General features: G+C 43.1%; 7 protein-coding genes across 7 annotated transcripts; 5 read left to right on the top strand and 2 right to left on the bottom strand.

Moving 5' to 3' along the window:
* Positions 1-1169: 1169 nt before the first annotated feature.
* Bfra_012245 (putative cactin protein) lies at positions 1170-3022 on the top strand (the record flags this gene model as incomplete). Its single annotated transcript, XM_037342563.1, has 3 exons — positions 1170-2789; positions 2907-2939; positions 3005-3022. 3 exons carry the CDS (start codon positions 1170-1172, stop codon positions 3020-3022), a joined length of 1671 nt encoding a protein of 556 aa, XP_037187547.1.
* A 1163-nt stretch (positions 3023-4185) lies between these two features.
* On the top strand, positions 4186-5620 carry Bfra_012244 (putative forkhead domain-containing protein; the record flags this gene model as incomplete). Its single annotated transcript, XM_037342562.1, has 2 exons — positions 4186-4989; positions 5048-5620. 2 exons carry the CDS (start codon positions 4186-4188, stop codon positions 5618-5620), a joined length of 1377 nt encoding a protein of 458 aa, XP_037187546.1.
* A 2876-nt stretch (positions 5621-8496) lies between these two features.
* Positions 8497-10029, top strand: Bfra_012243 (putative extracellular exo-polygalacturonase protein; the record flags this gene model as incomplete). Its single annotated transcript, XM_037342561.1, has 4 exons — positions 8497-8857; positions 8917-9342; positions 9392-9613; positions 9668-10029. 4 exons carry the CDS (start codon positions 8497-8499, stop codon positions 10027-10029), a joined length of 1371 nt encoding a protein of 456 aa, XP_037187545.1.
* Positions 10030-14076: 4047 nt separating this feature from the next.
* On the top strand, positions 14077-15891 carry Bfra_012242 (putative tannase subunit protein; the record flags this gene model as incomplete). Its single annotated transcript, XM_037342560.1, has 2 exons — positions 14077-14682; positions 14737-15891. The coding sequence occupies 2 exons, from the start codon at positions 14077-14079 to the stop codon at positions 15889-15891; spliced, it is 1761 nt and encodes a 586-aa protein (XP_037187544.1).
* Positions 15892-17022: 1131 nt separating this feature from the next.
* Positions 17023-18700, top strand: Bfra_012241 (putative methyltransferase domain-containing protein; the record flags this gene model as incomplete). The annotated part of the gene is made up of 8 exons (XM_037342559.1): positions 17023-17286; positions 17336-17382; positions 17445-17527; positions 17585-17626; positions 17690-17812; positions 17891-17951; positions 18007-18561; positions 18637-18700. 8 exons carry the CDS (start codon positions 17023-17025, stop codon positions 18698-18700), a joined length of 1239 nt encoding a protein of 412 aa, XP_037187543.1.
* An 821-nt stretch (positions 18701-19521) lies between these two features.
* Bfra_012240 (putative exo-beta protein) lies at positions 19522-20325 on the bottom strand (the record flags this gene model as incomplete). The annotated part of the gene is made up of 2 exons (XM_037342558.1): positions 19522-20089; positions 20147-20325. 2 exons carry the CDS (start codon positions 20323-20325, stop codon positions 19522-19524), a joined length of 747 nt encoding a protein of 248 aa, XP_037187542.1.
* Positions 20326-22336: 2011 nt separating this feature from the next.
* Positions 22337-23889, bottom strand: Bfra_012239 (putative cholesterol 7-alpha-monooxygenase protein; the record flags this gene model as incomplete). Its single annotated transcript, XM_037342557.1, has 2 exons — positions 22337-23724; positions 23781-23889. 2 exons carry the CDS (start codon positions 23887-23889, stop codon positions 22337-22339), a joined length of 1497 nt encoding a protein of 498 aa, XP_037187541.1.
* Positions 23890-24136: the final 247 nt, after the last annotated feature.

The raw sequence follows: 24136 nt of genomic DNA, 5'->3' as shown, positions 1-24136 counted from the left end.
GTTACTCGTAGAAATACCTAGGTATGGTTGTGGTTATGGTTAGAGAGGAATCTTATTAGTTGCTTTCGCTTTGGCGGGGGTTTTCTCGCTTGATTGCTTCTCCGCTTGATTTTCGGGGGTGGAGGGAGAGGGAGAGGGAGAGTGAGATAGGATCTTTAGCACGTTGGTTGATCGTAAGTCGTGGTAGGTGATTTGTAAATTGTATCTCTACAGAGCGAGACTTGCACTCTGATATCCTGATTATGTTCTGGGTTTTGCTGGGGAATTTGTATTTGTATAACGGTGATGTTGTTTTAGGCTGAGACATTAATGTAATCTGTTGGATTGAATGGTGTTTGGTTTGGAATTATATATCTTGAACTTGCCTCGTGACATGATAATGTGGATTTCCTGTTCAAGGGATTTGGGATGCTTTTTGTCTGTATCAGGATGCTCTTCTAATTTGTAGCTTCTTGATTCATAAGACTTGGACGTCCCGCCCTCTTTGGTGCCGTGAAGTACTACGGCAATTCCTCCCACGCATCTTGTCATGAAGACTTGTCTTCCGTGTCACTATCCCTGATCCTCATGTCTTGGATGTCATCAACTTCAGTGTTATCGATTAGCTCTTAGTGATTAATAATGAAAGTTGCCCGTTAGCAGATGACGTTTCTGAAGCTCCTTTGATAGACTTTTTTGGCTTCACTAGAAGATTTACAATGGATGTAAATGTACGTCACTGCTCCGAACGAACTGAAACTACGCAAGAATCGAGTAATCTTCCATCAATTCCTATGATGGACTCGAGCTCTGTGAATCAATATTGAGTATGAGGGCCCGTTTGACTGCCAATACAAGCGCGGCTTTTCCTCCTGATTATATCTTGAAAATATATCAGCAGTCTATAATCGATTGAATGGTGAGGAAGGAAAGGAAAGACAGCGTTTGATAATTAGGTGGGCAATGATAGTGATAGTGGAGCACGCGGAGAGACGCTAATGCACACAGATAAGCCCTACGGAGTCCCTGATCACGTGGCACTGTCATGATTATGTCCAAGCTTGTTGTTGAATTGAAATGGAAAACCTAAGGCAGCAAGCATAATTGAGCTCTTTCCCTTCAAATTGATTCGATAACTTACGAACTCCCTACTCCCCAAATAACCAGATCTTACCTTTTCCTCACGAACCATGGATCCTGGACGAAGAGCCATGTTGGAAGGTCGCGCGCCTCGGGAAAGAGATATCACTTCTCCACGTCGCGACGATGCCAATCGAGTTTCAAAACCACAACGACCGGCAGGCAACTCCAATTCTAGGCCTTATCGCAACAACCAAAGTTTCGAAGACGAACAATCAAAAAAATGGTTAGCAGAAGAGGATACGTTCGTTCTAAAGCAAGCAAAGAAGAAGGCAGACATCAGAGTTCGAGAAGGAAGAGCGAAACCAATTGACTGGTTGGCGGTCATTCTTCGAGTGATCGATCCCGATAAAGATCTCCTTGATGCCGATGAAGAAGAGGTTCAACTCGATGTTGTAGACCCAGAGGGTGTGTTTGAAGGACTTGATGATGGGCAACTAGGAGACCTGGAGACCGACATTAATTCTTACATTGCTTTGGAGAAGAACAAAAAGAATCAAGATTATTGGAAGACGATGCAAATCATCTGTCATGAGCGCCGTCAGAAATTAAAACCAGTCGGCCCTAATGAACGAGCCGTAAGCTCTGTTGCTGCAGATGTGGACAAACTACTAGGACCCAAAACATATGAGCAGCTGGAAAGTCTGGAGGGACAGATTAGGGCAAAGCTCCGTTCGAACGAACCAATAGATACGGATTATTGGGAACAACTTTTGAAGAGTTTATTGATTTGGAAGGCGAAAGCTAAACTAAAGAAGGTGTACCAATCTGTGCTGGACACTCGGCTCGACGCCTTACGAAGAGAACAACAGGAGGAGGCAGAAAGTGTTCAAAAGAAGTTACGAGTACTATTGTCTGGCCCAACGCTAGTGGTTGAAGAGGGATCCGAAATACCAAGTTCAATCGCCGCGCAAACATCTCGTCGTCAGCCTCACTTTGCATACTCAGAGAAGCATGACCCAGAACCGTTACTCAAACTACGGACTGAAGACAAATCTGGCGAGATTATTGACGAATCTGATTTCCTCAAAAAGATCGTGGCCGAGCGCCGCAAAGTCTTGAAGCTAGGTTACGTGCCTTCACGTCCACTTGGTCCAGAGAAGAGTATTCCAGGCTCCATCAGTAAACCCATCACATCTGTCAACAATGCGCCTCCAGGTACACAGCGCTTTTCCGCCGTAGTCACTGAAGATTTCTCACAAGCTACAAAAGCATTGTACGATAGAGAGGTGGCAAGAGGGGTAAATGAGAATGAGGAAATCTTCACGGCGGAGGAAAGTCTTACAACGACTTCGGCTCCTCAATGGGCAGATAAATACAGGCCAAGGAAACCGCGATATTTCAATCGAGTTCAAATGGGTTACGAGTGGAACAAATACAACCAAACTCATTACGACCATGACAATCCCCCTCCAAAAGTCGTTCAGGGTTACAAATTCAACATATTTTATCCCGATCTCATAGATAAAGCAAAGGCGCCAACATTTCGAATCATTCGGGAACATGGTCGAAAGAGAGGAGAATCATTTGCGCCTGCTGGAGAGGAAGATACGTGTCTACTTCGCTTCATAGCTGGACCTCCTTATGAGGACATTGCCTTCCGTATTGTCGATAAAGAATGGGATTATTCTGCGAAGAAAGATCGTGGCTTTCGCAGTACTTTTGACAAGGTATGTGTGTGGCTGTAATGTTCTGTTGTTCTGCATCTTGTCTACCCGTCATGCAGTGACAACCTCCAAACCTTACTTCTGTTTCTGAAGCTTGTTCCTTGCTGACATATTCATCAGGGTATTCTCCAATTACACTTTCAATTCAAAAAGGTCAGTAACAATCACAATAAAACCAAATATTCCCACTTTTTAAACAAAGCTAATTTGCCATTTAGATATACTACCGAAAGTAATCACGATTTCGCGAGTTTCCTGCTTGCTCCATTGTGGCACCAGAGTTTGGGAAGTATCAATTTGGTTGAGATTTTTCTTTGGCAATCATTGAGCTCACAAATAAACATCCCCAGATTTCTTCCACGTGTGTTATATCACACAAAGAAACTTTGTACTTCCGTCAAAAATAATACTACGTACATGACGGCAACGATTCGATGCATGAGAGCAGCGTTAACACGGGAAAATGAAATGAGATCATCAAAACTATCTATACATGGAAGCATTAAGACCGGGAAATACAATTGAGATTATTAACATCCTTTGTGTATCTGATGACCTTTCTTAAAAGCTTTAATAGTAATAATTTGGAACTATCGGCACAATTTTTTACCAGCGACGGAATGGTATCTAACGGTTAACTAGACCTTTTTCTCAATGCAAAGTAGCTGCATTTTCAAACTTGACACAAAACTCCAGTTCGGCTTTCGTTCGTGGGTATCGCTAAGATTGCTGGTTGAGTAAGTCGAAACGGTTTTACGGGTGGCTGATTTCCACACAGTCCAGTTACTTCAAACAAAAACATCTCTGTGTTCCTTCTAGAATAAGAATCAAGAACAATTGAACCAGACAATTCTTTGTGATTGTGCCCGCTCGAGGCTGACGGTGAAACATTGGAATACTCTTCTAGGTTTAAATTCAAACAATGCCTCTCCTGGCACAATCTTTAGCGTTATGCAGCAGCCCGTTTTCCTCTCTTCCTGTATTACCTGGATATGCAGACCTACAGCCCACCTATTTACAGCAGAACAACAAGCGATTGCTATTATGAAAAGGTCATTGTAGAGCTCACACTGTTTTTGGAATGTTGCTGTCCGGGGAGCCTGTTTGCACACACGTCAAAGGCTTGCATCCATGTGCTGGCATTCGCTCTCCTGCATTATGACCTTGTCTTTTCAGGACTCTATGCCCATAGTCACAAAGCTTTCAATGATCCCACTGCTTCTTACGTTCTAGATTTCCTCTTTTGAATAACTGCACCCGAAGTCCTTTGCTATCCCAACTCTTTGAATTCTCCGAGAAGACAGACACTATCGTCTTACAATAGAGCAATCCATCTTAAGGGTAGCACTTCGTTCAATAGACACATCATAGGCAGCGAGGTTGAGTGAATTGTTTTCAGATGGTCCTCAATATGGATTCCGATCACTTTCAACAGAATTCTCAACACCACGATTTGCCTTGGGACTTTCAAGCTTCGGAGAATATTGGAACAACAGCAAATTCGCAGGCTGATGCTATATTCCCATCATTTGATGGTCTGCCTCGAATAGGTCAAGAGCAGTACTTTATGGCTAGTTCATCGTCATCTCCTATGCCCAATAATGACTATAACCTTACTACATCGCAAATGCCGGGCTCTCAAAACTTAACATCTTGGTCCCATCAAGCGCCATTAGATTCTGTTTTTGCAGGTGACCAAAGTGGTTACTCTTACGATTGTCCAGCTGATCTTCCTGGTCTTGAACAACAAAATTCTTTGAAAGCTTTCGATAATGTTCCTCGAACTACCTGGCAACAACCTTATGCTAATATGGGCATGACATTACCGGTATATCCATTTGATACTCGCGACAATTTTGGATCTATGGTAGCATCGAGGGCTGACCATGGCGAAAGATCCGACGATTGCATCATGATGGATACCACGCACAAGGCCATCAATTCTACATCTCCTTCCAGCTTATGCTCTGAAGAAGATGGACACAGCTCGCGCGAACCTACTGCAATAGATGTCGACGCTGATGGTCATGGCGCAGATGAGCAGCCATATGCAAAATTGATCTATCGAGCATTGATGAGTGCACCAGACCACTCCATGGTTCTACAAGAAATCTATCGTTGGTTCAGAGAAAACACTACTAAAGGGAGCTCGGATACCAAAGGTTGGATGAATAGCATTCGTCACAATCTATCAATGAACGCTGTAAGATTCTATGATCAAGTATGCTCAGCGATGCTGGGGCTAATATTTCCAATGACAGGCATTCAAAAAGACAGAACGGAAGATTCCTGGAGAAGAAACGAAAAAATCCACTGAGTGGGTTTTGGAAGATTTCGCAATCAGAGATGGAGTTCAGTCTACAACTCGGTATCGCAAGGGGACAGGCAACAAGAAATACGCAAAAGCAGAAAGCACTCCAAGTCAGAACTATCTAGATCGACACAATTTTAATGCGATTAGAAAGCCTTCCTTTCACTCTGCTGGCAAGGGAAAGTTACAACGTCAAAGAGGCAGAGATGATTCAAGTTCAAGACGAATGCTCTCAACGCCCTCTAGATCTGAACCGGCAAGATATCCAGGTAGCCAATTCCATACCTCAGATGTGACTTCTGTTCCAAGATCTCCACGACGACTACCTCTGACACCTGTCCCAGAGAGCTCCGGAACTTACAGCCCCGTCATCAAAGAGGAAAACTACAATACTGCATACGATCTATACAGATTTGAGGATTGCCAAGGAGTGCTTCCCGATGACCAAGACCCGCTTTTCATGGACAGTCAAAACCCACAGTTCATGCAAGTTCATCCGATGTGCGCGAGCAACCAATACTAACCATGAAAATTTGTTGGAGGACAGAGTATCAAAGTGTTTGTTATGTATCGTAAGGGTGGCAGATCTGCTTTGATACATCGAATAGATGCACGTTTCGTTTGCTATCAAAACACTGCATTGCTGGGGGTTCATTGTATGTACTGGGTTCTAATGTTGCGGTTCCTTGTCTATTTGCTATAGCTTGTCTGGAGGGTAATTGTCTAGGATCTCTAATTTCTTTGATCAACGGCATCAGCGGCAAAACTTCAAATATCATGAGCGTTTGTATGTAGGGGTATGCCAAAGTTGTTTATCATTATGATGGGTCATATTCTTGGTGTTCTTCAGAATTTTGAAATGTTGTGTGCTTCGCATGAGAAATGAGGTCTTCATTCCGGGTAGTGGTTTCCATGCTCTTCTGCATCGGCTATATGCTTAGATATCATCATTTTCCCTGCAGTATGAAGTAGGATTGATCAGTATTGCCTCTTTGCCTCTTTGATCTGCTCGAGGGCAGGGGATGTAGGGTTCGATTGCCTCAAAGTACACTCCTCAACAAGAATTCCCGTGATTAAAATGAGGTTAAAATGCATCACCCCACCGATATCCTGGGAAATTTGTTGGTTAGATTCTATGCGGTGGCCCCGCCGGATGAAAGTGCGCGCCATCCTTCAATCCAGTAAACCCATAAGCATGCAGCCTACTCCACTATCCAAAGTCCAATGGACGGTCCTTAGCATTGTTAGCGTTCAAAAGGACCTTGTCCCTGTCTGTATATTGTAACCACACCTTGCTTCGGAGATGTTGAAAATGTCATCGAAATCCTTCTTCGTAGTGTATTACGTATCTACCAAGATACATCTTTACCATTACCATGAGCCTATGCTAATAAGTGTACGCTTCTTCGAGCACAGCGTTTCCATCACGAGTTCTTCATCTTGATTCTCAGCTCCAGGAACCGGGCTACTGGACCACGTCCTACTAAGTGAATCCCTCGACGGAATCGAAAATCGAGCTCTGTTACAACATCAGATGGCTAGGAGCTCAACTACAGTACGACTTCGAAAGGAGATACACACCATTCGACATGCAGAATATCCATAATACGCCTCCGTCTCGAATCAAGTTCCATTTTCGATCAAACAGAACGTTCCGAATTTTCTGGTGTTGGTGACAGGTATCATTGAAAGCCACACGAGTAAGATACCGGTTTCGCTCTTGCCAACATGCACTCAAACCGATCAGGAACCCAAAAGAGGGATTGATCGTGACTATCGGCGAAGAATAATCCTTTTGATGTCATTCAGAAATGTTTTGACGAAAGAAACAGCGCGCCAAGTCCACATAATGACTGTTGAGAAGGGAGGCGTGCAGAGGCAGCAGCCACAACGGCTTTTCGAAGATTACAAAACATGACACTTCCCGCAAATATCGGGCCCCTGAGGATTCTTTTCTTCCTCATTACAGGCATCAAGGTCTGAGCCGTTAATATACAGTATACCTGTTTGCTCTATCTTGTCATTAGGATTCTTTTCCTGTGCATGCGCCCATCATGAGCGCAGACCTCAATATGATGAAAAATTGTCTTAACGCTCTGCATTTTCTCTTCCGCAATATGTCAGGAGCTTATTTTCGAATCAACTGGCGACTCGGATCAGTTCCATTCATACTTTTTTTTTTACCACAGAAAGGTGGGTCGTTGATAGGGGATCGACGAGTATGTCGGTATATCAGCCGCCTCTGCATCGCATCACATCTCGCATTTCTCGGATGATTCCGCTAGATCTACCCGTCAGATAGTGTGAATCGAAGGATGAGACATCGCTGCATCAAACCATACCGGAGATATCCCACTACCCGCTGTATCCACCCAAAACATACGATGCTGTTTCCAATAACGATACGAGATAAGTCCTCTTTTCAGGGCCTTTTCAGGGTCTTTCCAGGGCCGGAACATGAACGAGATAACCGGAATACCCTCCGAAACCATGATAAGGATTTGTCAAAAGCAAACACTTGAACGATTTGACACATTGGACTACCCCTGAAGCTTAATTTTCTGCCTGCAAGAAATCTGGCTGCCTGTTTTCCATTCAGTAAAGCCAAAAATATCTCATCGATTGATATACGCTTGCTACCAGCTAAGCGAGGTCGCGATACGTAACAAAGCGAGCTCTTAAATGGCGAGGAGTAGAGAATCATGATGAGAAAAGGCAGTGATGGAATACATGTTGTCCTGTCAGTCACGTGATAGCACACCTTATCAATGCTTCGGTGCCTTTGTGGATTTTAATCTCCACCCTTCACTTTCAGTGTATATCGTCCGAGGTTCCGAGTAATATCCAGAACACTAATAAACACGAGTGACACTTTCTGAGACCGACCACGGCCGGTAGCATTGACTGATAGATCTTCCGCAAGGGTACAGCTCACCGGTCGGAAGAAGTTATTGAGTTCCACCAATAATCAAGTGCAAAGAGAGCTCAAAACAAGGATGAAGCTTTCTTGTACCTGAAAAAACAAGATGAACCAATACAATTTATTCAAAATTATATGGGGCTACAAATTGATGCGGGGTTTCATTCCCCCATGTTTTCCTTTGATAATCTGGGGACGAGATTATCTCCACATTTTCTTGAAGATGGGATGAAATGACAGGCTTATGCTCCAATCATGAGCTCACCGTCTTCGTCACCGAACCCAAGCCAAGGGAACAAGTCCGGAGAAATAGAATCTCCTTAATTCCCCTGAAAGTAATGTGGAGGCTTTTCATGCTCAATTTAATTTGGAGACAGGGCAGTATATAAGTCCTACCAGACCCCGAGCATAGCTATGGAAACTGCCAAGCTACCTCTTCAATTACTTGGGCAACTGAAATATTCGTTTCGTACTTCAAGATGCATTTCCAATTGAGCTCCGTTCTTTCAATTGCTTCCGCTGCAGCTGCAGTTGCAAGCCCAACATGGCAAGACGCTTCATGGGATCAGGCGCTCGCTCGTAGAGGTCACCCAAAGCACACATCATCAAGGCCAAACGTGCAATGCCACCCCAAGAGTCCACATACACCTGCACCTTCTCCGCCAGCCAGAACTAAGACATGCTATGTCAAGAGTTCCGGCAATGGAACAGATGACTCTCCAGCCATTCTGAGCGCACTTCACGAGTGTAACAACGGCGGTCATGTAGTTTTCAGTGAAGGTGTGACATACTTGATCGGCACAGCAATGGACTGGACTTTCCTTAAGCACATTGATCTCGGTATGCAATTTCCAATACTATGCCAATCAATGCATTTTTTTTACTAATGACTCTTGCAGACATTCAGGGTGAAATTCTCTTCTCAGACGATACGGATTATTGGCAAGCCAATGCCTTCCCATTCGTCTTTCAAAATGTCACCTCATTCTTCAAGCTTGGAGGAGAGGACGTCTTCATGTATGGTGGTGGTACCCTCAATGGAAATGGCCAAGTCTGGTACGATCTTTACGCCACAGACATCTACACACTCAGACCAGTCCTTATCGGAATTGATGGACTCAAGGACTCTATCTTGAGCGATTTGGTTCTACGTTATTCACCAGAGTACTACAACTTCATTGCAAATTCAAGCAATGTTGTATACAACAATATCAACATTGCCGGTGGAAGCACGAGCAATAACCCTGCAAAGAACACTGATGGATGGGATACATACAGAAGTGATAACATTGTTATCCAGAACTCTGTCATCAACAATGGAGATGGTAAATACCCTTCCTTCCGGACTTTGAAACCTTGCTAATCAAATTCTAGATTGCGTTTCTTTCAAGCCCAACAGCACCAACATCTTAGTTCAAAACCTTTTCTGCAATGGTTCTCACGGAATCTCCGTTGGATCCCTCGGTCAATATCCTGGAGAATTTGATATCGTCGAGAACGTATACGTCTACAACACCTCATTACACAATGCCACCGACGGTGCACGTATCAAGGTTTGGCCAAACACCGCATCGGCTCTCAGTGGTGATCTCCAAGGTAAGAATATTCCCCTGCGCTCACCTGCCAATTACACAACTAACACACCTGTAGGAGGCGGAGGATCTGGCAGAGTAAACAACATCACTTACGACACAATGTACATCGATAACGTTGATTATGCCATCGAGGTCGACCAATGCTACGGTCAAAAGAACTTAACCCTCTGTCTCGAATTCCCCTCTCCTCTCACCATCACCGATATCATTTTCAGAAACTTCACCGGCAAAACTAGCACTAAATACCAACCACAGATTGGTACATTTGCTTGTTCGAGCGATACAGTTTGTAACAATATTGTCGCGAGTGGCATCGACGTCTTGAGTCCTACAGGTGTAGATGAGGCTTATTGTCTCAATGTTAACGAGACCGCATTGGATGTTACTTGTACTACAGATTTCTTGGGGTTTAATTAGGTGGATGGATGTTTGTGGCACTCAGTTCATGTCAAGAGACGTTGTATAACTTAAATGATGTTATGTTAATGTTATAATTTTGTTAAGATAAATTGGTCTTAATGTTGTGGAATTTGTCTGCTGGACGATGCTCTGTTATCTCATCATACAAGTGTACAATTTCTATGAATATCCCTTTAACCTCACGATTTCTTTTTGCATCGCTTCTCTCGTCGCACATATACTTGAAAACTTCACAACTCTCATCCAAACTTACAAATCTACACACATCATTCAATTAAGGTAGCTCAAGAACGAAGCATTTCTACACTTCGTAACCTATCTCGAAATTTCCTTATAATTTCGTCCGAAAATTCCTTTTCATCACTGTACAAATCTCATTCAGATATTAACTCGTATTTAAAGTTTTATTTAAAGCTCGTTCCATTTAAGGTTACTCCGAGCCCCTTTTCAAACTTAATTAAGGTTCCAATTAAAGTTGCATTTAAGGTTTCATCGAACTTTGCGAACCGTGGGCATGAAATTCCATTCGGATTCTGCGGGAAGTCTCGTCCGAACTTAAATATACTGCAGGTTTCATCTTGATATTCGTTTGGTGCTTCTTTTGCTGCTTATCTAGTCGAGGAATGATAAGAGTATATAGGTTGTGTAGATTCCATCCTACACTTTTGGGTAGTTAGCTTCTTTTTCTTTCTTTTTGGTCCATTTGATGGAGGTTCTCAGAAATGTAGATGAACTTGACGCTCCTCTCTATCGAAGAAAACGATTGAACGTATTCTAGCAGAGGAGTAAATACTTGCGCATTATAGATCCACATGCGTACTAGAGAGCTTTAGATCCGCTTAATCCTACTCGTATAGCACGCATTGACCCATATGTTAAATTCTTAGGAATACATTGGAGCAGGACTTGATGCATTAGAAAGAGTGTTGACACCTGCCATCGCCGCAGAAAGTAGCAGATTTCCTGATACCTTGAATCAAGCCCATTTCTAAACAATAAGGAACGTCAAGCTTGGCTTTGTGGTGATGATTTGTGGCGATGAAATTCTAGGGATTAACGGTTGCTTTGAAAACTGGTCGGTGAAGCGGTAAATGTGGTATCTGGTAGACTACCTATACTTTTAGGTTATTGATTACGCTGAAGACAGTTCCAGTGAAGGTGACGTCGGATTGTTATACTTGGTATAGAAAGCTAGGACGATGACGTCGAAGAATAGACTATCAATGATCTTCTATAGGCCTTGCCAGTTACGGCAAGAAAGATGAGAGGTGCGAACGTTTGATAAAATAATCATAGTGCTAGTGATGTAGTCCGCTGTACCGCGCATGAGTTCAAACTTGATCTCGAAGTCGAGATCACAAGGAAGTGATGATTGAGAAGATTGCATTCACTAACTGAATATTCGAACAAAATCTCCTGGACCACAATGAGTATAATTGCGAAATACCTCAGATCTTGGGTACCTAGAAGGTAGGTCGCTTTGAATAAAGTTTAGAAGATACAGCAGGATTTGCACTAAGTCAATGATCGATGACGTCGAAAGAACCTTCACTGAATATGCGACTCAACATAAATCTAACATGATCTGAGCGGTCATCGAATCGATCCTGAAGCCAAAGAAGCGTCGATAGCATGCACTTGCTTGCCATGAGGACAAATTTCTAGGCCTTCTCTCAAGAAGATCCCCAGCCCGTATATAATCGTAAAATGGTCTATAAAGTAAGACTATAAGAGTAGCAGGAGGTATTCTTACGCATGCATCCTTCCATTCCATGTAGATGGATAGAGATACTTGCATGTAGCAGATGTCCTCTTTGTGCTTCGGCGTGTATATCTTTCCCTGAATTTCATTCCAAATCAATCATTACCAGTCGAACAAGCAGCTCATATTGGCGCACCCAAATCGATTCTGAATTGCTTGAAAAAGATCATTAGCTTCTCGAAATAGGTTTTGAGGGTGGAGATACTAAAAGACTACCTAGGTAGCAACAATGGATATTAGATAAGTCTGAAGTGAAATCTGAATGACTGCTTTTGATGGAAGGTGCTGTATAAGTGATGTTGAAGAAGGAGACCAAAAAGAATTAACTCAGTAGTAAAAAGCGAAATAAAGCTTCACTCTTTGATGTTTACTTGCTCATGATAAAAATGTCAACAAAGTGTAATCCGGATACTGTGCTCTCAATGATTACCCAGGTAACCTTCTAGCTGCTAAACTCTTACGCCACAAATTGAGCCACGGCTTCAACTCCTTTGGCTGCCATATTTCAGCCAAAACATCTCCATACTCGAACTTGTTCGGTTCCGAGAGACTAAGTAGAATTCCACATTATTACCTATAAGGTTAATCTTTTAACCCCCATTCTCGTCGGCAGTCAAAATCGAGGAAGAAAAAGGTGTAACCGTGTAATTTCGATCAAGGGTGGCATAGACACCTTAATACGCAATCCATGGCGGATCCATTTCCTCGTTCGGGACCGAGAATTATAGCTTTGCCAAGCTCAGCAGTAGATCGTGGCTGCGAGTATCAACCAAAAAGACATTTGCATCGCTACAGCTTTACAAAACTTACCTACCTAGGCAGGTGTCACAACGAACGTTGCCCAAGCCCAAAAGATCCTGTACTCCGTAATTCAGTACTGGTATCATCCGACCACCATCGACTTCCAAGTTCACAGTTCACAGTTATACTGCAAGTGGTATTAGAATGGTTCGGGCCTTTCTCTATAATCGCCAAGAAGATTGTGCACCGAGTTCCCACCTGCCTAACTTTGTTTCTGAGTTTAAGCAGACTTCCTAAATCCCCATGTCTGGATTGAACTTGCACGCGCGTCTTTTCTTGGTCCCATATTCAACTTTTAGCTATGTAATGGCAATTGGCGGCCAAGGTCCACCGATCCAGTTATTCATAGATGAGATCGACCTAGTCCTTCAATCATATCTAATATCATAGCATGGTGCAAATCTTGGCAAATTCCAAAATCTGCAACACACTACCGATATTCAGACAAGCGCCGCTAACACAATTATGTAATTCTTCTGATGTTTCGAACCCGATTCCCGAACGATTCTTTTACCCAGATCAAGACAGAAGCAAGTCTCTTTGGGGGATGGGAAGTAATTGGAGGTCCAACAATACTATGATAGATTTGATTGATGTGCTGGATAATCCCAGTGTACTTTTGGCCGTACAACAAAGAGAAGGAGAAGGAGAATAAAAAACACAGTCGGTCACCTCGGCTATCTACCAACCTTTCATATCCCCATACTCCAGTACTTCTCTGGCTCACCACCATTGGCATGGGAACTGGGGGCGTAAGTCTTGAGCCCCATAGCTCCCGCCGGTAACGATTTTCAAAATGTTACTGATAAAAAATGTGGATTTAATCTTGAGCTTTGATGAACTCGGAAAGGTCAACTTCAATCTTAGCATTCACCAACTTGTGTTTTTTCTTCAACAATGTATACCCTCCACGCCTTGTACTATTATTTACAACAATCCTATCTTCCGGTTCTTGACATGCTCTAGGGTGCCTCAATGAGTACATACTTCCGAAGAAGTCCATTTTTGAGTGTTGTTTCAAAACAGTACAGGATGATGAATAGTTTGCAATTCATCTGTTTACTGCAGTCCACGCCAAAGAGGAAGCCCTGTGCAAGCATTGTGGGGACCGATCGTGGCACCCTGCTAGTCAATATACAATTTTGAACGTGGGTTCTGGCTTCTCCTATACCTCATCTGGTTTGTTTCCGCCCGATATGAAAGTGACAAGAAGGAGAGCCCTTTGCCTTTTACGTCACCCATAGACGGTAGGATGCATCGGCCCTGAAGGTTTTACTGCAGGGGAAATATTCCAATCATCTCAAGTGTCAATATACATGGCTCTAGCTCTATCTCGAAACCTAGACCCTGGCAAATTCCGATGGGACACCAAGTATATATCTGAAGTATTTTCTCTTCCCGTAGAATCTTTCTTTTCTCATCAGCTTTTCAGTCGCCAGTGATATCCTATTTCTCCGTTCTCTAGATATCAACAAGTCGCCATGCGTTCTTCTACCTTGACAGTCACTGCTGCTGTATCTGCTGGCATTGTTAATGCCGCAGCAAATTCTACTCTCAGTGATATCTGCACAACCTCCTACATCCAACAATCCCTTCCGGACCCTGCTACTATTGACCTTGCCGTCACTCTCAACTCTACATCCGTCACGGCTAACGCAGTCTCAAACACTACTACTACTGGCAATACCTTCTTCCCAGACGCGACAATCAGTTACTGTAATGTAACTTTCACCTATTCTCACACTGGAAGAGAGGATTCAGTACTTGTCCAGTATTGGTTGCCTGCCCCAGCAAACTTCCAGGGTCGCTACTTGTCCACTGGAGGTGGTGGTTATGCAATCAATTCTCAAGATCAATCACTTCCTGGTGGTATTATCTATGGTGCCAGTGCTGGTATCACAGACGGAGGCTTTGGAGGATTCACTAACAATTTCGACACCACTTTTCCCCTTGCCAATGGTACTGTCAACTATGACTCCCTTTTCATGTTCGGCTATCAAGCCCATCACGAATTGAGCTTGATCGGAAAACAGTTCACAAAGAACGTGTTCGGCATGGGAGACAACAAGCTTTATTCTTACTACCAAGTATGTTTTCCTGTGTCATTTCTCTAGCGAGAACTTAATTGTTAACTATCTTAGGGATGCTCCGAGGGTGGACGTGAAGGATGGAGTCAAGTTCAACGCTACGCTGATGAATGGGATGGTGCCATCACAGGTGCTCCAGCCATGCGATTTGCTCACCAACAAGTTCAACATCTTTACTCCAACGTGGTTGAAAAAACTCTTGGTTACTACCCACCACCCTGCGAGCTGGATATGATTGCGAACCTTACAATCGCTGCTTGTGACCCTATGGATGGCAAGACAGATGGTGTTGTTGCCCGTACAGATCTTTGCAAATTAAACTTCGATCTGAACTCCACACTTGGTGAGGCATATTCATGTGCTGCAACCCCCGCTTCTACAAACCCATATAACCCTAAACCCGCTCTTCCAGCACAAAACGGTACTATTTCGGCTGAAGGTATTGCAGTCGCTGCCAAGATTATCGATGGTCTCCGCGACACTCAAGGTCGCAGGGCTTATTTGTCCTATCAGCCAGCTGCAACTTTTGATGATGCTGCTACCACATACAATGATGAGACCAAAAGCTGGGAGTTGTCTATCAGCTCGCTTGGATCTGAGTTCCCAGTACGCTTTATTGAACTTCTCGATGCCTCTACCTTTGATGCCGGTACCTTCGACAACGTCACCTACGACACTCTTAGAGATTGGATGTACACCGGATGGCAAATGTATGAAGATACATTGCAAACCACTTGGCCCGACCTCACTCCATTCCAAGCAGCAGGTGGCAAGGTTCTTCACTTCCATGGTGAATCAGACAACAGTATCCCTACTGCTTCATCTGTCCATTATCACGAGTCTGTTCGCTCTGTCATGTATCCCAACATGACTTTCAATGAGAGTACTGAGGCCCTCGGCGACTGGTATCGTCTTTTCCTGGTTCCCGGAGCAGCCCATTGTGCTACCAACTCGTATCAGCCGAACGGTCCATTCCCTCAAACCAATCTCGCTGTCTTGATCGACTGGGTCGAGAATGGCAAAACACCTACTACTCTCAATGCCACAATTCTCCAAGGTGAGTTCGAGGGAGAGGAACAACAAATTTGCGCTTGGCCATTGAGACCAATGTGGTCTAACAATGGAACCACCATGGCTTGCGAATACGACCAAGCTTCAATTGATAGTTGGATCTACGACTTTGACTCTTTCCCAATGCCAGTCTACTAGATTGTGCAAAAGGGTCATGATTGACGAGTAAATGGCATGATAGTCATGATCTTACATCCTGCTTAATGAGAGTTGACGAGAACCGATGGGCGATGTACAAATTCCAAACCTTAAGCTTCTCCTGTATATATTTTCAAGTTTTAAATATTCAACTACTATAATTCGCTGATCCGCCATTTTATTTTGATGTTTTGTGAAGTTCCAAGGGTTACAAAACATGGTCTCATAGTACCTGTATAAATGTTTTAGGCACTCTTTTCTCCTAGGAATTTTATCGCTTCGTTTGCTTGTCGTTCGGTTGTCGTCCCATAGTCACCGCAGGTATGTAAATGTGTAATTTGGAATGAAACTTCATACATATTATACTCTCTTGAATACTTCAGGCGATAGACACCCTTCAATGTCTGATATCTTCTGTGGCGTTGATAATCAAAACCATTCGTGGGACAGATGAGATAGCAACTCTCGAGTAGATGGCGAGACGGTAGTTTTAGGAACGCGTTTGTTGGTCATTTCGTGGAAAAACATACAATTATAATGAAGACCTGATAAACACACACCTACGATATTCCTGAGCACTCATTGCCGGGGTGGTTCATGTACGCTTCCTACCCCTTGTTCCCCCCTAGACTGCTCAAGATGAGCCCTTTAAAGGTCGTGTAAACACATCTCATAGCCCAAGGATAACGCAAAGATTTATCTCACTATCTGCAGGGACTGATAACAGGGCAAGCACGTAGAGAAACAAGGCCCCATTGGCTGCCATTGGCTGTATAAGGTTGAGCAAGGATTAGCGGTTCATTAACCCGTAAATAGCAACCGCCGAAAATACCTCCGCTTTATGCTTATTTCGAGCGGGTTTGACAGCTGTTGATTGAAGAACAGATTAGTACGAGAGCTTGACGGGGAATATATCTTACGGATTTTGGTTAGCTGATTTACTTGGATACTTTATCGGTACGATTGCACCGGCCGTTAAAGAGACCGTTGATATCTCGGAGATCTTTTGCATACGATCATATAAGCGGATATCTGATAAGGCTCAAACGTGTAACGTCCTGATTTTCATATTTTTTGAAAGATTTGGAGAGGTCAAGTGCGGATCTAGATTCATGTCAACAATCCCGATCGATGAACGATACTAAATGTGAACAATTGGATCTGATGTCAAACTCCTCGAATATCCAGGAAGCCATCCCGGGACCGAATGAAGTTGGCGTGGATGCGGTATTGTTGACCAACTTGGATTCAACAGAGCACATTCCATCTACCAACATACATTCCAATCAAAATGCGACGACTGACATTCACACATCCTCATATGGCTATCATGGTAGTGCAGCAACAGAACCACAGATAGCCAATGCACCGGGATTGGAGGCAGATTCTATACAGGTGAGTAGCAAAATATTAATGCACGATTTCAGGACTAATACACGATTAGTCTTCAAATAGTAGTGATGCAGATTCTACTATGGGTGATTCATTCATGTGGGCAGAGTTTTCTATTCATGATTCAAATAGCACAATATAGCAGCTGATACTTGATATAGAAGTTCTACAGCTTCTATACGAGATAGCGTATACGAATATGTAGAGGAAAATGGCCGGACATATCACGCATATAATTCGGGAAGTGAGTTTGAACGGATATACTATGATTTTGCCCGCTCAGTAGCTGACATGAGTTTAGAGTACATTCTCCCTAATGATGATGCCGAGCAAGAGAGATTGGGTAAGTCAACTATTGCATGACATATCATGTGATTAATGTACTTGCATTAGTTAATGATCTCAGATCTGCAACATCACTTGTTCTCTTTGTTGTTTGATGGAGTATTGCACCTTGCTCCTCTTCCCTCTGAGCTCCACAATGTTTTAGACATTGGGACTGGAACTGGCTTATGGGCAACAGAGTTTGGTAAGGCCATTTTACCCCTCACCTTTTCGATATTTGGTTAATGATGAAAGCCCCTAACTCAATTTTTCTCATTTCTAGCCCAGAAATATCCTTCAGCGCAAGTAATCGGCACAGATCTCAGTCCAATTCAACCGATCTAGTAACGCACTATACTAATCTAAAACTCCACATCCGATACTAACAATCGTCTCCAGTGTACCTCCAAACTGTAGTTTTGAGGTAAACGACGCAGAAGAACCCTGGAACTACTCCCAAAAGTTCGACTACATCCACGGCCGGGCCATGGTCTGTTGTTTCAGCGATCCCGCCGGCGTGATAAATTCTGCCTACGACTCCCTTCGTCCCGGCGGTTACTTTGAGATGCAAGACCCGCAAATGCCTATAGTGAGTATTGACTCTTCGATCAACGGCACCGCTCTTGAAGAATGGGTTCGAGTAACATGCCTCGCCGCCGAGCGTCGCGGGCGCAAAGTAACAAATTCAAAACACTACGGAAAATGGATGGCCGAGGCTGGGTTCGTGGATATCGTTGAGAAACATTTCTTTTGGCCGTGTAATCCGTGGGTGGAAGGGGAGAAGGAAACAATGCTAGCAATATGGACGCAGCAGAATTTGTTGGATGGTATTGAAGGGATGACGATGAGGAATTTGACGGCGGGGTTGGGGTGGAGTCCCGAAGAGGTAGAAATGTTGTTGGTGGGTGTCAGGAAGGATCTCCAAAATAAGAGGGTTAATTTTTATGTTGATGTGTGAGTTTTGTATTTCTTTGTTGGCTTGGAAAATTGTTATGTGTTTTGGGAAGAATAGAGGCTGATAAAATCTAGGGTTGTCTTTTATGGAAGGAAACCAGGAATGGTGGAACTGGCAAACGGGGAGGATTCTGATTGATTGTTTCGGTATTAGCGATGCGTAATTTTTCCATGGCGAAGCTTCGGAGTGTAGATATTCCTTGTGTACATGTATTTTGTGTTACAAGATTACCATCTTGGGTTGGCTGTGCAGGTGAGATTTATGGCAAGAATTTATTAAATTTCAAACGTTCAAAACGTGTCGGACAATGCTGGTTGCGAAATTAAGATGACCATGAGACTGACTACACGTCATCAGAGGGTATAATTGAGGAGTTTGCGCTGACAATGTCATGTATTCCAGTTGGACAACTAGAGCTTTCTGTTCGCGAATCGGTCCTACAAATGTATTATTGGAACCTTCTGTCATTCAATATCATACCATTCTGGCCCACCTTACAAAGCTTGCACTAGACAAAGTCGATTGGCGCCGTCAAAGCAGAGTGAAAGTAACAACATGCTATAAAATCCATATATATCTCTCGGGTGCTGTCTGTTCTATGATGTCTATTCTATTGTAGTGAGATGTATAAAAAGCAGAAAATGAGGATGAAATCAAACATGATAATTCTTGCAGAAGATATCTATGATATAGTTTTATATGCACCCAAAGCAGGTTTTCCCTTCCAACTAATTCCCATTCTAGGAATTACAATAACAAAATACAAAAAAGTCAAACAGAATCCAGTCTCGATCTAAAAGTACAAACAAAAACAATAACAAAGGAAAATCCATCCAAAAAGCCTTCTGCCAAAACCCAAAAGAATCCGGATACTGAACTACAGTACCAGACATTCCAAACAAATCTTTTCATAGATATCAAGATATTATCCGAACACCTAAGTCTATCATGCAAACTGCTTAGTGAACTGGGTTGGGGAGAACGCAAGCAGTGACTGGGGCGGCCCATCCCAAAAGTCTGTTTGCAACATCGCTAGCATAGCAGCTAGTACCCCAAAGTGGCGCGCCAAGATCAGTTCCCTTGACATAGGTTCCGGAGTTGTAGATTCTAGCCGCAGCATAGGCACCTTGAGCGGTCTTTGGAGATCCACTCTGGGTCAAGCATTGTTGCAATCCGTCACCACCACCTACGACACCATAGGTACCAGTTGTTCCGTCCTTAACCATGCCGGTGATGGTGGCAGCTGGACATGGGCTTATTGGGTTGCCGTTCATGTTGCAGCTGTGTGCACCGTTGTGGTCTTGCATGAGTCCAGGGTTGAAGACCTGTCCTGCTGTAGAGGGAGCGCGAACACAGCCCCCAGATTCTTGCATGACGATTGCAAGGATGAATCGGGAGTCGATACCGGAAGAAGCCGCAACTGAAGTAATGGCGGACTTGATGTCAGCTATTTCAGCGGGAGAGTTGTTGGCAGCACCGCTGAATTGATTGCAGGAGATAGTCATGACGGCTTGGGAGTTGGCCCACCTAAAATTTCATATTAGCATAAACTAATTGGTTTCACGGGTAAATAAGAGAACATACATGGTTTCAAAGGTAGTCCATGCGGAAATAGCAGGCCAGTTGGATCCATCACCGGTGAACATCTTGTAAGCGACAGCTCGCTCGACAAGGTTCTCAGCTGTGGGTTCTGCAACAGGAGTTGGAGCTGCAAAGGAGACCGATGCCATGGCAATGAGGGCGATGAAAGCTTTGGAGAACATATTGAATGATGAGTATATACTGGAAATATTCTAGAAGGAGTCTGGAAAGGTCTGGAAAGATTGTTGGAAGAAGAGAATGTTTAAATAGAAGGAGTGTATGTGGTAAGTTGGTTACAAAGGAATGTGAATAAAGAGACTGTAGAAAGATGTTTGAATGTTGATGAGAATAGAATGATATTGAAATGATGGACTATTGGGAGCTCTATATACATCTTGAGAGATTTGAAGGAAGGTCAACGAAATGAGACTTCTCATCATGGATGTAGAGGAATATAAAAACATCCTTCATGACAGTACTCAAATCTATCGATTTCAATGCATTGGTCCACGAGACAAATTATCGCTCAGCAAAAGCACTGTATGGGATGAAACAGCTTGAAATACTATAAGGCTTAGCTCAGGCACAGGAAATCAGGCACACTCCGAAGAAAGCATTTGGGTTCGAACCCCGAACAATAATCCTTTGATCATAAAGTCGAATCTTTCCGATCCTCAAGGGATACCAAGAGATTTGTCCTGTTGTGATATCTAAAAACTACTATCTTTCACGGATTGTTTAGTTTTCGAAGACTATTCGAGGCTAAGTAGCTCCAAAATCGCCAAGTTAAAACATTGAAGGATGTTACTGAAAGAACGAATATTATCCGAAAATCCACACAACAAAGAAACACTAAAAGTTTAAAGAATTGTTCCTTGAACTATCCGATGCTAGTATCTATGCCGAGAAGTAAATCGCCGTAGCCCAGTTTCTCCTTGTATGATAAATAACATTGCGCAATTACAGCAGTCAGCTGTCTTCACGTGTTTTTACTCCTGCTCCTCTAAGCTTAATTTGTCCATCGTAATCCTCAAACAAGGGATCAAAGTTCTTGTTAAATTTACCATAATAAGACGCCACACTCATAAGTGCCAAGAACTGCGGAATCAAATTCAAGTGGTTCGCTTTGCTATCTTTACTAAGCGAGAAAGGGGAAGGATTCAAGGTGACATTCACCGAAGCCTAGTGAAATTATAAGTCTGGGGACTGAGAAAAACTTAGTCAGCGATGAAGAAAAAGAATACTTATGGAGCGGAAAACAGATTTAAAGTTCTTATATTTCCGAGATGTTAAGATGCGGGGATGTGGCGATGCTTTGCTTGAGTTGTAGCCGCATTGAAAATGGTTAGCAGAAAGTTTCACGTTGACGTAAGAATAAGGCTGAGTGCTACCAACTAGGGTAAATATAAACAGGAGGGATGTAATACATCGTGAGATAAATACAACGTAACATTTTACTTCCTCGTGAAAATCTTATGAATGAAACGACTTTTGTATGTACAACTGGGAAATTGGAAGGAAGGTACGAAAATTATTCATTTGTTAAGCTCCTTCGCAATGAAATGATAGATCCGATGTTGACGAGACCAGGAGTGTCACAGCATTCTAGAATTGCATATATGTAGCTAAGCTTTTTTAGGAATTTGAACAGAAAGGGTAAACTTGATCGCAAAATTTGCAGTAGCCATTCATCGTGCAATCCCTTCATGTATGCGCAATCAAATCATACAATATCACGGTCAGAAGTGCTTACATGTTCCTGATGATAAGCTTTCCGACAAGATATTAGATAGCCCTATTCTGAAAGAACGGGATTGTGTTTGTGGTCAATGTAGAATATTGATCACTGGATTTTTAAAATTATTCCATTACGCGGATGACTTACTTTCAGAGCATGGAAATATGGAAATTGAGTGGGAAGATCTTTTGGCATGATTATGATGTTTATTTTTAAATGATGACTGCTTATTTTTTATCGATATCTTATTTCGATTAATTTGATCAAGTCGTAATAGATTGTTCTCGCGGAAAGCTTCAAAGATATGTTACCCTCAGATCAACCCCATTCAACGATATGTCCAGCTCCAGATGGCACGGCTCATGTTGTATCCGTGCAAATATAGAAAATGTTTTTGATATTACCGATCGCCGATTCGCAAAAATGAAAGTACTTAGGTTTAGAAATATGGGTCTTTAAGTAGCTGCATCGCCGGACTGTCCGTAAAGAACCCAACGTCGCTTCATGCTGTTTGAATCAAGGTTATCATCAAAATCAGATACTTCGAAATTTTCTGCTTTTGATTGTCGTCGAGATTCTCCAGGAGCACGTGGGCTTTTGATAGGAGCAGAAAACAAGGCTTCTAGCTCATCAATTGTCTTATCATCGACAAAAATAGACTCGACGTCTTCATACATGTCTGGGTTTGCCACAAGCGCCTCTACACGAGCCTTCTCATGTGCTTGATATGCTGGAACTGCCCATGTCGTATACCAATCTTGATAGCTGCATTTGCTCTGCTTCATCCAACTTTCGATATCTCGCCATTTGTAAGTGGTAATGATGGCATCAGGAACGACACAATATGGAACAAGATATTCATTTTCGAAGAAGCTGATACCGTACATCTCCTGGTCGCCATAGAGGGAGATCACTTCGTAATGGCGCATTTCATCGGTCACTCGCAAGATTGGAAATCCAGCCGCAATTTGTGCATAGCCGTTGATGAGAGTCAGGTTTGCACAGATCATTTCAGTCTTCTTCCGGGTGCCATAAAAGCGCGGTAAAATGTGATCAGACGTAAGCATACTCAAGTGACTTGTGACCGAAATACCCTGAGTAAGACCTCGGTGTCTCCAGTAGGTATGAAAACGTAGAAAATCTTGGCGTTCCTTTTTAGTGCGAAGAGGCAAGGCCGGAGCTGCCGAAAGAAAGCCATGATGATCATCGTCTAACCTGGACTTACTAGACGGGTCAGAGAGTCGCATGAATAGTCCTGGGCATATAGTCTCCTTTTTGTTGGTGTCCATTCGAGGCAATGTTTGAGAGTCTACCACGGCCCACCTGTGATTGTCTTCTTCCTGAGGCTTGGGCTTCCCAAGATCTGCTGGTAATGGCATGTAACGTAAAAGTTCGAGTAGCTCGGTAGGATTTTTTGGATGATATCTCTTTTTCCCAGAACCATAACTTCTGCGGACTTTCTTCTCAATGACATGATGAATTACTGGACTTGCTTTTATTTTCAAAAGGCCTGCGATATAATCAAGTTCTCTTGGAGACAGGTTACCGGGCTTTCGTAAAAGTTTGATGAGTGCGCCACTGCTGAAGGAGATGTATTTTTTGGCAAGTGAAGACTTTTTCTCTTTGGATCCGGCAGGTTGAGGTTGCACATCATCAGGACTACCAGTCTGCTGGGTATTTTCACGAAGACGCTCGCTCTCTTCACCGTTTTCAGACATATCTGTGTCTTCTCGAGTATTTTTACTGTCTCCTTGTTCGCTTGAAGCATTTGCATCTTCATCCGATGTATCCGCATTCATTTCTGACGCCAATACTTCAGGGGCACCATCGATCGCTGTGTTGTCTGTGTATATCATCATCAGCCCCAATCTACCAAAGCTGAAATAGCCAAGCTCCTACCTTCATGATTGGAATCAATTATGGTGGGCGCATGCTCAATAGCAATAAAGTCTGCATTGAGCTCAGTTACTTCTGCATTCTCTATGACATCGTGATGTTTGTCAGCCATTCTTCAAGACTGTGATTTTCAATCCTGAGATATGAGCTCAAGCAGCAGGGAAGATTTCAACGCGTTCAGACAACTGGTAATGCTTAAATGTTGAATTCTTTCTCGGCCAGGCGGTGGCACTCAGTTCTCGCAGAATGTTGGCAAGATCTGCAATGTTATCGTGAATTGATGGACTGATAACCAAATGTAGTTTTGTGGTTCCTTAACGTGAAGTGATAATAATGGATTCACGAACGTCAATCAAATT

This window comes from Botrytis fragariae, assembly GCF_013461495.1.
Source record: "Botrytis fragariae strain BVB16 chromosome Unknown tig00000270, whole genome shotgun sequence".
Lineage (NCBI taxonomy): Eukaryota > Fungi > Ascomycota > Leotiomycetes > Helotiales > Sclerotiniaceae > Botrytis > Botrytis fragariae.
Note: the sequence above shows the minus strand (reverse complement) of the source record. Positions and strands in the feature narration are given on the sequence as shown.